The following is a 12416-nucleotide window of genomic DNA, read 5'->3' on the forward strand; positions in this document are numbered from 1 at the left end:
TAAAGAAAAGGGAAGTACGACCCTTTTCTTCTTCTTCTTCTGTATCTAGCTACTTAGTTTATTTTAATTACTAAAATAATCTTAACCCTAATTACCCCAATATTCCCAATCATGGAACTAAATCACCAAGGATTTGTTAAACGTGAGACGAATTTGTTAAATTAGTTGCTTCATTTATTTGGTTATTTGCATTGTTCTCTGTTTTTCAACTAGCGGATGTTCTTTATTCTTTGGAGTTTTGGACATGTATCTATATATATGCAGCACAATGGAAAAACATAATAATATCTACACATATTGGAAAAAAAGACTTTTTACTTCTCACAGTGTTTCGAGTTTCGACCAAAAAAAAAAAAAATTCCCAACACAGTCATACCACCAATTGCATCGACCAATTCTCTCATCTCTCATCTCTTAAGGATGGTGGTCTTTATCAGACAGTATCTTGGTCTGACATGGGCATGCCTGATTTTTTTACCATTTACTTGGGAGATTCCCTTACATAGTCACTTTTCAGAAAAATATCTTTGTCTTTGAGTACTTTTTGTTTTTTCCAAGAAGTCAAAAAAGTATTTTAACAAATGACTATCCAATCATCTTTCAAACTGTAAATAAATTGCTGAGTTATATATATATATAAAAAAAAAGAATTTGGCGCGGATATGTCTTGTCGGCAATCAATGTGATTTGTGCTTCTATATTAAGATTATTGACAAATAGATCGTATATCACTCGACAAAACAAAAAATAGATCGTATATCACAATAAAAAATCAGAAACTGGAGGAAAGCTAAAATGTACAGATGTAGAAAGTAAGGTTCGAAATCGTAAAGAAAGAAAAAGATATGGGCCTCGTAAATAAACAATGAAAACTGGCGTATAAAGAATCATCGGCATACGATCTTAGCTGTCTTCTTTTCGGTTTTTGATAATCTATGATTTAAATTGGTCATATTTAACAACTGTATTAAGACTGGCATGGAATCTCAATTCCTTGAATTTAATTGGTAATTAAAACCCTAAGAATTTTTATTTCTTCTGGGCTTTTTCCCTCGTAAATGGATCGGTTTCCTTGAGCAGCAATTTGTTGTTCGTTTTGCATTTTTTGCTGACGGAGTTGGGGAAAGAGACGAGATGGCGCGACAAATGACGTCATCTCAGTTCCACAAATCAAAGACTCTCGACAACAAATATGTAAAGCTTGCCTTTTTTCCTTGGGATTCGGGTCTTATGGCTAGGATTTTAGAATTCGTAATTGGAATGTTAAATCTTTGTCGAATCCCAGACGGGCAAACATGAAAAGTTGTTTCTTTTATTGATCTTCTTGGTCTGTCCAGAGCTTTTTTAGTCACTATCCAAGGTTGGTTCTTTTGACTTTTGAGCGCAGATGCTGGGGGATGAGATTGGTAAAGGTGCTTATGGTCGAGTTTATATAGGATTAGACCTGGAGAATGGAGACTTTGTGGCCATTAAACAAGTCTCATTGGAAAACATTGTTCAAGAGGATCTTAACACCATAATGGTCTGTTACAATTTCATTTATTTATCTTCCTTCTCTGTTATATAATCTCTTTGGACTACATTTGGTCACTCATTTCCTTACCACTGCTATGCTCTCTGAATCCTGATTTTACACTTTTCATGGTTGTCGGCTTTTGGGATGGTTTCTTTTTTTCTCCAGCAAGAAATCGATCTGTTGAAGGTAGCTTCTTTCTTCCATATCCCGCACTTCTTGTTCCATTACACATTCTTTGCCTTTTTTTTTTTTTTAACATAAGCTGTGGAAAGTTGCAGTATGCCTTCTAAGATGTTATTTCGATGCAGAACTTGAACCATAAAAACATTGTCAAGTATCTTGGGTCTTTGAAGACAAAGACTCACCTTCACATTATTCTGGAGTAAGTAATACTTTTACTATCTATTTTGGTCCACTCTGGACTAAGGTCTGGAAATTCAAGTCCAATAAGATGTTTGCAGGTACGTTGAGAATGGCTCTCTTGCAAACATTATCAAACCAAACAAATTTGGACCTTTCCCAGAATCGTTGGTGACTCTTTACATTGCGCAGGTTCGTATATATCTTTTCCTAGTTGAGTTAAGTTTCTGTTAAAGATTTTTGTACTAACAAACAAGTGAATACAGGTCTTGGAAGGTTTGGTATATCTGCATGAGCAGGGTGTCATACATCGTGATATCAAAGGAGCAAATATTTTGACAACGAAGGAGGTGTGCTTTTCTATACCTTGTGGATCGTATTAGTTATTCTCATGTTTTCAGTACGTTTTTTCGTTTCAAGATCTGTTGTATTCGGGGATGAACAAGATTCTTCCAGGCCATTCTTCATTAGATATCTGACTATTTCATACTTTAGGGCCTTGTGAAGCTTGCTGACTTTGGAGTTGCCACTAAACTAAACGAGGCTGATGTCAACACTCACTCAGTGGTTGGAACTCCTTACTGGATGGCTCCTGAGGTAAACCTTCTGCTTATATATATATATATATATATATATATATATGTATCTTCCATCATCATATTCTGTATAGGTTAATTTTCGTATGTAAATTCTATAACTGGACTTTGTTCTTATTTTGACAGATGCATATTGTTTTCTCCTCTAAAAAACTTTTTTACTGATTATGTGTTTTCTGACAAAAAACCCAATATTTGTTTCAGGTTATTGAAATGTCAGGAGTTTGTGCTGCTTCTGACATTTGGAGTGTTGGTTGCACTGTTATCGAACTTTTGACTTGTGTACCTCCTTACTATGATCTGCAGCCCATGCCAGCCCTCTTTCGTATTGTTCAGGTTTTTCCAACATTTTACGAGTTTGCTTTAATTCAATAAAATATAGGTGTCTCTTCCTCCCCCCTTATTATTTCCTTCTTGTAAATCACTTCTCTCATGACTAAAAAAATGCCAAAGCTGTTAGCCATTAAGCCTATTGTGGTTTCGTTTTAGGATGATAGCCCTCCTATTCCTGATAGTCTTTCTCCAGATATTACAGACTTCCTACGACAGTGCTTCAAGAAGGTATAGTTTGCTGCAATAGTGATTCATTCTACAACCTTTGGCACTTTGATTTATTTCATATCCACTATTTACTTCTGATTTGTATCTTGCATATTACAGGACTCTAGGCAGAGGCCTGATGCGAAGACACTGCTCTCTCACCCTTGGATACGAAACTCTAGACGAGCATTGCAGTCATCACTGCGGCATAGTGGAACCATCAGGTGAGAACCTGTGTATTCCATTTTAACTTTTGGAAGAATATTTCAAAATTTATAATATATCCCATCTAATGGTTTAGCACATGTGTTTGTAATGCTGTCCTTGGGCACTTCGTCCTTTGCAGATATATGAAGGAAGGCGTTTCAAGTTCAGAAAAGGATGGTGAAGGTAGTCAAGATGTAGCTGAGAGCCTTTCAGCAGAAAAAGTGGGGATGTCAAAAACTGTAAGATTCCTAAGCTCTAATTTTACCAACAATCAATCTTTTGGAGATGGAGATACGAAATTTAGAGATGAGTAGTGTAACGCATTAAAGCTAGAGATGAACTTTGCTAAAGCTACTGATCCAGTGCTATTATTGTCCAGAACTCGAAAAGCAAATTACCTGTGGTAGGTGTGGCGAGTTTTAGGTCTGAGAAAGATCAGCCTTCACCCAGTGATCTTGGTGAAACGGATTCCGAAGATGATCTTATGTCAGATCAAGTTACTACGTTGTCTATCCGTGATAAGTCTTCTCTTCAATCTGGTACTTGCAGTGTTTCTTCGGATGCAAAAGGGACATCCCAAGATGGGAATTCTGAACATGATGAAATACCTGAAGGTAGAAGAAATATTTTAGCAACAAAGCAGGTTGGAAAAGAATGTTCCATCCAGGTGGATCAGAAATCACATAGTTTTGGCCAAAAAGGTGAAGATCTTGTGCTTCGAAAGGTCCGTTGTGCTGTTACGTTATTCTTCTCCTGGCACTTTAATTTCTTAGATAAAATGGTCAATCACGAGGGAGTATGTTGTGCTTTGTGTGTTGAGTTAATTGATAAATTGACTAGATCTATTATGTTTGTTATATCTATCTTGAAGGCTGTGAAGACACCATCTAGTTTTTCTGGGAATGAACTGACAAGATTTAGTGATCCTCCTGGGGATGCTTGTTTGCATGATTTGTTTCATCCATTGGATAAAGTTTCTGAGGGAAAACCAAATGAAGCCTCAACATCGACGCTTATGTCAAATGTCAACCAGGGTGATTCTCCTGTCGCAGATGGTGGAAAGAATGATCTGGCAACAAAACTGAGGGCTAGAATTGCTCAGAAGCAAATGGAGGGTGAAACGGGGCATTCAAATGATGGTGTTGATCTTTTCCGCTTAATGATGGGCGTTTTGAAAGATGATGTTATTGACACTGATGGCTTGGTATGCTCTGTATCAAGTATTGCAGGTTGTATAATTTAAGTAATATACTTTTAACATATTTTCATATCTTGTTTTCCAGGTATTTGATGAAAAAGTGCCCGCGGAGAATCTTTTTCCTCTTCAGGTATTCTGCAAACTCTTATATCCTGAAGTTTTGGCAATCTTTTGGCATTTTATATCATGCTGATGCTACTTGGCTGACCCACTTCATGCTCTGAGAATGATGATTTGCAATTAATATGTTGAAAACGGAACATGGCTTCTCAAATCACAACTCTGTTTTAGTGGTTTCCAAAACTTAGTAGTAATTTGTTAAGTTTTAATAGGTAGTCGAGTTTAGCAGATTGGTGAGCTCCTTAAGACCAGATGAATCCGAAGATGTGATAGTAACTTCCTGTCAGAAACTTGTTGTCATGTTTCGTCAAAGATCTGAGCAGAAATCAGTATTTGTGACACAGCATGGTTTCCTCCCTCTAATGGATCTACTCGATATTCCTAAATCTCGAGTATGTTTATTTGTGAAGGACTTTTTTTTTTTGTCCTTCATCGTTAGTAAGTTGTCCTTTCGATGTGAATACAAAATGCCTTATGCTTGTGAATCTTTTCAGGTAATATATGCCGTTCTGCAGCTGATAAACGAAATTATAAAAGATAACACCGACTTCCAGGAAAATGCCTGTCTCGTTGGTCTCGTAAGTCTACTTTCCATTTGGTTACTGACTTGGTAAATCACCACTAATTACTTGGTGTAGTTTGGTGGATTTGGCCAGTTTTTTTTTTATGGAAGGCTCATGTCTCTATTTCTATCTTAAATGTCAAACATCCATTTTAACTGCTAACATTAATTTGAAAAACTTTGAAGATAATTAATCCATGGTGTTGTAACTCATTATATAGTCGACTCTGTTTTCTTTGATGTGACAAAAAAAAATCTCATGAAAATTGATTAATTCAAGTGAAATGGCAGATTCCTGTGGTAATGAGTTTTGCTGATCCTGAGAGAGATCATTCTCGAGAAATTCGCAAGGAAGCAGCCTACTTTTTGCAGCAGCTTTGTCAGTCAAGGTTACAAGTCATCAAATAATTATTCTTTGGCTTTTTTTTTTTTTTCATTCTGTAATTCATAGAGTTGATTTGGTAGCTTCTTTACAGCCCCTTGACATTGCAAATGTTCATAGCTTGCCGTGGAATACCCGTTTTGGTGGGATTTCTGGAAGCAGATTATGCCAAATACAGGTGGGTACAGTTTATTGAAAACAGCTGATCCGTTTCTTAATAGTTTACCATTTTCTTCATTTAGCTCTTCACTCTTTAATCAACTCTGGTCCTTTCTGCTCTTTAAGTTCTACTAAACTCTACTGCTTTGAGCTTCTCTATTTCTTCAGGGAGATGGTTCACTTAGCTATTGATGGGATGTGGCAGGTATTTAAACTCAAAAGATCCACCCCGAGAAATGGTTTCTGCCGTATAGCTGCAAAGAATGGAATTCTTCTTAGGCTGATCAACACTCTTTATAGCTTAAATGAGGCAACTCGACTGGCATCTACTTCAGGGGGCGCATTGACTGTGGATGGTCAAACTCCACGAGCGCGCTCTGGTCAACTTGATCCTAACAATCCTATCTTTAGTAAGCATGAGACTTCACTGAGTGTGATTGATCATCCTGATGTGTTGAAAACTAGGCATGTGGATGGTGAAGAGCCTTCTCGTGCTTCAACTTCAAATTCTCAAAGATCAGATGTCCATCAAACAGATGCTGACAGGCCTAGATTAAGCAGTGTTGCACCAGATGCCACAGAAGATGTTAAACAACAGCAGAGAATATCTCTCTCTGCCAATAGAACATCGACAGATAAGCTTCAGAAACTGGTGGTGGAGGGTGCGTCTAATGGTTTTCCTGTAACTCAGCCAGAACAAGTCCGACCTTTGCTTAGCTTGTTGGAGAAAGAACCCCCTTCAAGACATTTTTCTGGCCAACTGGATTACGTAAAGCACATCACTGGCATAGAGAGACATGAAAATAGGCTTCCTCTTTTGCATGCATCAAACGAGAAAAAACCCAATGGAGACCTAGGTTTTCTGATGGCCGAATTTGCAGGTAATTTTTAGAGTTGTCTATATTTAGCAAGACTGCTCTTATTGTAAGCACAGATATGAATCTTTAGTTTGTCCCTTATCATTACATTGTGTCTTCAGAGGTCTCTGGACGTGGAAAGGAAAACGGAAATCTTGATACTACACCTAGATATTCCAGTAAAACGATGACAAAGAAGGTTATGGCTATTGAAGGAGTCGCTTCTACGGCTGGGATTGCATCTCAGACAGCATCTGGTGTACTATCAGGTTCGGGTGTTCTAAATGCTCGATCTGGAAGTGCCACATCATCTGGTTTACTTGCTCATATGGTCTCTACGCTGAGTGCAGACGTCGCAAGGGAATACTTGGAGAAAGTGGCTGATCTGCTTCTTGAATTTGCTCGAGCTGATACGATGGTAAAGTCATACGTGTGCAGCCAAAGCTTACTTAGTCGTCTTTTCCAGATGTTCAACCGTGTAGAACCTCCTATCCTGTTAAAGGTACTTCAAAATATTCTGAACTTTCTTCTGTTTTTTTTTCTTTCCTATAATTTTTCTGTTTGCTCTCTGGCGAAACTTGGATGTGTGGTTTAGAGGATATTCAGGTCGCATGCTTACAATACCTTCTGTTTGTCCAGATACTGCAGTGTACCAATCATTTATCCACTGATCCAAATTGCTTGGAGAATCTTCAGCGTGCAGATGCAATTAAGCACTTGATCCCCAACCTTGAGCTTAAGGATGGGCATCTTGTTTATCAGATCCATCATGAGGTTACCTTCTTGACTTGAACAGAGATAGCTTCCGTCTGTTGGTTACAACTTGTTTTCCAGTATGTTGTTTGAAAGATTGGAGTTTGGGTTTTTGTTGTAGTCTTTATATCACCCGTTTTAAGTCATTTTAACCCAAACTTTGGCGTTTCTAAAATTTGAAAATCTATGTAGGTACTTAGTGCACTATTCAACCTGTGCAAGATAAACAAGAGGAGGCAGGAACAAGCCGCTGAAAATGGAATCATACCGCACTTGATGCTGATCATCATGTCGGATTCTCCTCTGAAACAATATGCATTGCCACTACTATGTGATATGGCTCATGCATCTCGGAATTCAAGAGAGCAGTTAAGGGCACATGGCGGTCTAGATGTTTACCTGAGTTTGCTCGATGATGAATATTGGTCCGTGATAGCCTTAGATTCAATTGCTGTTTGCTTGGCGCAAGACAATGACAACCGCAAGGTGGAGCAGGCGTTGCTCAAGAAAGATGCAATTCAGAAATTAGTCAACTTCTTCCAGAGCTGTCCAGAGAGACATTTTGTTCACATTTTGGAGCCATTCTTGAAGATTATCACGTATGCATCTCTCCTCTTTTATAATACATTATCTATCTTTCCAAAAGGTTCTCACAAAATCATGACAAAGTTGGAACTATGAGTGAAGTAGCCGTGAATGCTATATCTCCTCTTAATGTGGAGCTAATCCTTCTCCTCGTTGAATCCAGGAAATCATCTCGAATCAATACAACTTTAGCTGTAAATGGATTGACTCCTTTACTAATTTCAAGGCTAGACCACCAAGATGCGATTGCTCGGCTTAACCTCCTGAAACTCATAAAGGTAATGGATCACTCGACCATCCAAGTTCTTGCCTATCTTGTTCTGTGTGTTTTGAGTGTTTGGTTTTGTTGATCATTTAAACAGGCTGTTTACGAGCACCATCCAAGGCCCAAACAGCTCATCGTAGAGAATGATCTACCTCAGAAACTGCAGAATCTGATTGAAGAACGACGAGATGGACAACGTTCGGGAGGCCAAGTTCTGGTGAAGCAAATGGCAACATCTCTCCTCAAAGCACTTCACATCAACACCGTCTTGTGAGCGAGTCCAAGACCACCCTCTGCCTTTGGACTGTACATTTAATCCCATTTTTTGCAGGAAGAATTCACCCAAAGTGTATATTCTTCTTCTTCTTTTCCATTCACACAAGTTTTGTAAATGTTGCGTTGTGTGGCTCTCTTGTATTTTTTAGCCCCTCGAGAGATGCCAACACTTCTGGTTTCTGTAATAGATTCCTATATTTTTTGTCTGTGGTAATATTTCCTAATGTGATGTGGTATAAATTAATGAAAGAAAAAAGCTAATTTGGTAAATGAATAGCTGAGACATCATCGTTATTACATTTTTTATATATATATATATATATGAGTAAAGTAAAGGAAGGGAAATACATCTATCAATCGATCAAATACCCTAATTATAGCCTTACAATTCCACTTTATCAATAAATCTCCATAACTTTTTCAAACATGATCAACTAGCTAATACTTCAGACCTGGTCTATATATACACAAATCAAGACCAAACTACAAAATATAGAGAGAAAAGAGGACTGAGGTCAATGTTCTTCTTGGGGATCAAAAGTTATTTAAGTGCAAAGAGGAGAAACACGTCCTCGAGTGTCCAACTTCACATTGGAGCAAGAAGCTTTGGAGACGTCTCGTTGAGTTTGGTCGACCAATCTAACGTTTTGCATTGAAATGCCTCGACATGGAATGCTCTTGCTGCACTCAAATTTCACAGCTACGGGTCTTGAGCTCGTCCCTTGTATGTTTTTGTACAGCACATTGCTCACTTGTACCGCCGATTTCTGCGACGTAACCCATCTCACTTTTATAATTATCATTATTATAACTCTAATTGTGTTATAAAGATTCGTTGATTTGGTTCAAACCTGTTCGGGACATGATTCAACACGATCACAATAGTCCTGGTTGATGATTATTGGGTTTGTAACGTTTTTCATTATGATGTCTTGGAATATGATGTTCTTAGCCATTCCATGTCCTCCCTGATCATTTGAATACATTAATAATGGTAACAATATTATTTTTTTCTATATTTTTACATCAAAAATTAGCTTTATAAATAGAAAAAAAAATATAATAATGATAAATCAATAGAATGTTGGGGGTTTACCTGCCAAGTCTTGATTCTCACACCATTAGTGGTTCCTATAAGAGTAGCTTTGTTGACAACCACATTTGAAACATATGCTTCTGAGTTGTCTTCTCCCAAACTCCCAATGCTATTTGTCACATAACAAAAAATCAAAAACAAAAATCAGACAATATTGAGATATTACGTAGTCAACACATCGTTTCTACCTTATGTTCTTATAATTCTGGATGTCTATACGTTCATGATCAGTGGTAAAACATCTTCGATTTTGAGGTATATTGATTTGATAGGCACCCAATTATAAATTTATCGGTTAGGGTTTAATTTTTATATTGATTTAAATTAAAAACAGATTACATATATGACTGACATGAAAAGATTGATATCTAGATACGAGTAATATGCTTGCGTTTAGAGCGCCTAGCACCATTTTTAAAAGATTGCATTAATCTTTACTCGTATAATCAGCATCCATTGATTTTTAGCATCTCTTTTTTTGAAACAAAAAAAAAATAGTTGATTTTCAAGTTGATAACAATTAGTTGATAGCTTTCCAACAAAGAAAAACAGTTACTTGACAAGTATAATATTGTTGCACAGTTGTAGTATATTTTCTTAAAATAAGATGAAAACAAAAACTTTAGGTGAAAATAAGGAGAGAGATGGTTAGACCTGATTCCATGACCCGGACCGCATGTAATGCCCGTCGCTCTCACATTCTCTGACCCACTCACTATCGATATACAATCATCGCCTTCATCACCAAAAACAAACCCAACAAATTACTATTTCTTATCCACAAGAAAATAAACAGATAATATTATAGCTCACTTGTTTTCCTTCACTATAGGGAATTACTGAAATACTTTTCTCTTTTGAAATAAATATTAAAAAATAAATAAAAGGAATTCGAGTGTTAAAACAGTTTGATATGAAAAAAGGTTAATCTTTCAATGTCCTCGTTAATTAAGTACCGTTTTGTCAAAACAAATTCAAGCAAATTAAACTAATAATAAAAATGAAAACGTTCAAAAACATTTCAATATAAAATATAAAAATTAAATAGTTGAATAATGATAATTACCAGTACGAATGATAGAGTCTTGAATGAGGATATTGCGAGTTCCGGTAACGTGAAGGCCATCGGTGTTAGGACTATCACCCGGAGATGTGACCATAAGACGCAAAGCCTTTACGTTTTCACAATCTTGAAACGTCATATGCATTTGCTGTGCGTTTTCCAACCTAATGTTACTTACCATCAAGTTCTTGCACTCCACAAACGTTACCGCCTGCCCCATTTTATTCATGACATTTTATAAAATTAAAGCCCCATATAAGTATATATCTTTATTTATATATATAAGTACCAATCAGAACTGAAATCAAAATCGAAAACAAGGTAAAGGCGTTTGAGTTTCTCACCGTTGGAGCTCCCAGGCATGGCTGTTTAACAAAAATAAATGGTATTTAATATTTAAATTAAAAATCAGTTTCTATAATTTACGTCTCTTTCAAGACAATGATATCCAAATTAAGAATAACTTACAAGTTGAGGGTTGATTTTGCAAGATTTTGGCCACCAAATATTTCCATTACCGTCGATGCGACCACCGCCTTCAACACGAAGGTTATTGACAGTTTCGAACACAATCCAGTGCCTACGTTCCTTGTAGTCTGATGGATCACTCCATGCTTCTATCTTTCCGTAAATCTAATTCACATTCACATTCATTATAAATAAATAAGATAATTTGTAACACTACATTAATTAAGCCCTACTTGCATGCGTTGGTATATATATGATACCTTGAAAACAATCAGGGATGATTTACATGGACCGGAGAATTTAACCGGTTTAAGAATGTAAGCTCTATTTTTTGGAACCACGACGTAAACTGTTCCGGTTGACGAACAAGCTGCTTCCCAAGCTTTCATGAATGCCTACGACTCAAGCAATATATATTTCATTAATTTACATTGATTAATTATTGTAAAGAAAAATGAGTATATTGCTATTGAGATAATTAATATGGATACCTGAGAATCGTCGTTTCCGTTGGCTTTAGCACCGAAAGTGTTGACGTTAAAAGCTCGAGGAGAAGATCTAGGAGCATATCCATGGCGATTTTTCATGTGGCGGGTGCGTGTGATGTCACCATGTAGATGATTGGTTTCATGATAAATATCGGAAGACAGGAAAGGATCATATCTATGATCAAACGGGTAGCTGCTGAAACAGGAACGAAGAGACGTTAAGAGAATTGTTAATAAGATTAGGATCTCTTGATTCATTTTTTTTTTGTTTTGGGGTGGATTCTCACGAAGTTAGATTAATGTTGGGTTTGACATAGAAAGAATGACGAGGAAAGAAATGAGTGATGTGTCATGGAGAATGCAAAAGTGCTTATATTTATAGAGATGAGAGAGGGAGACACAGAGTTGCCCATCTCTTTTTTTTTTCTCGTATAAATTCAGAAGAAAATGTTTGTTATAATTCCTCACTTTCACTACGAGTCTACGATCATATCGTTTCCAAACAATTTGCACAATGAAATGTATTTTAGTTGATTACTATAAATTAGGCCACTTCAAAGAACTGTTTTTTGTGTGAAAATACTTTAAAGACATTTGATTTAATGCTCTAAAAACTGTCCGCTTAGATAAGCCAAAACCATCCCAACATCCCAGCTTTATCATCGGTTAGAGAATAATTGAATAAACATAAAATAAACGATCCATAAACATTACAAACTATAACGTAAATAAAAGTTATGCAAAGAAAATGATAATTTTGCATTTTTACGATAAAATTATTAATCAAGCTCAAGTTTTATCTTTCTAAAACATGGTTTAATTTCTTATAAATATTTTTTTTCTTTAAAACATGTTATTAAATGGATATTGTTTTCTTGAAAAATTTCTGACGACGTCATGTTGTATCCTCAGTTACGTCCTCATA

The 12416-nt window shown here is 36.5% G+C and overlaps 2 protein-coding genes across 4 annotated transcripts; one reads left to right on the top strand and one right to left on the bottom strand.

Moving 5' to 3' along the window:
• Positions 1-1072: 1072 nt before the first annotated feature.
• Positions 1073-8604, top strand: LOC18024737 (MAP3K epsilon protein kinase 1). Of its 3 annotated transcripts, XM_024159139.1 has the most exons (25): positions 1073-1194; positions 1388-1522; positions 1682-1702; positions 1825-1898; positions 1978-2068; positions 2143-2226; positions 2372-2473; positions 2677-2808; positions 2962-3033; positions 3133-3236; positions 3359-3458; positions 3599-3943; positions 4091-4423; positions 4503-4547; positions 4750-4929; positions 5032-5115; positions 5391-5488; positions 5576-5659; positions 5809-6521; positions 6620-6766; positions 6848-6999; positions 7137-7271; positions 7443-7849; positions 7999-8113; positions 8198-8604. In XM_024159139.1, the coding sequence occupies exons 1-25, from the start codon at positions 1135-1137 to the stop codon at positions 8372-8374; spliced, it is 3990 nt and encodes a 1329-aa protein (XP_024014907.1). In that variant the 5' UTR covers positions 1073-1134; the 3' UTR covers positions 8375-8604. The 3 variants fall into 3 exon arrangements, with proteins under 3 accessions (XP_024014907.1, XP_006407775.1, XP_024014908.1); XM_006407712.2 differs by having other exon boundaries at positions 6620-6999; XM_024159140.1 differs by having other exon boundaries at positions 1121-1194; positions 1968-2068; positions 6620-6999.
• A 101-nt stretch (positions 8605-8705) lies between these two features.
• On the bottom strand, positions 8706-11813 carry LOC18024739 (polygalacturonase QRT2). Its single transcript, XM_006407713.2, has 9 exons — positions 11495-11813; positions 11264-11398; positions 11004-11168; positions 10880-10900; positions 10539-10746; positions 10127-10208; positions 9473-9581; positions 9228-9344; positions 8706-9143 (listed from the first exon to the last, which is right to left on the bottom strand). Exons 1-9 carry the CDS (start codon positions 11747-11749, stop codon positions 8922-8924), a joined length of 1314 nt encoding a protein of 437 aa, XP_006407776.1. The 5' UTR covers positions 11750-11813; the 3' UTR covers positions 8706-8921.
• Positions 11814-12416: the final 603 nt, after the last annotated feature.

Source organism: Eutrema salsugineum, unplaced genomic scaffold (assembly GCF_000478725.1).
Source record: "Eutrema salsugineum unplaced genomic scaffold, Eutsalg1_0 scaffold_13, whole genome shotgun sequence".
In the NCBI taxonomy this organism is placed as follows: Eukaryota; Viridiplantae; Streptophyta; class Magnoliopsida; order Brassicales; family Brassicaceae; genus Eutrema; species Eutrema salsugineum.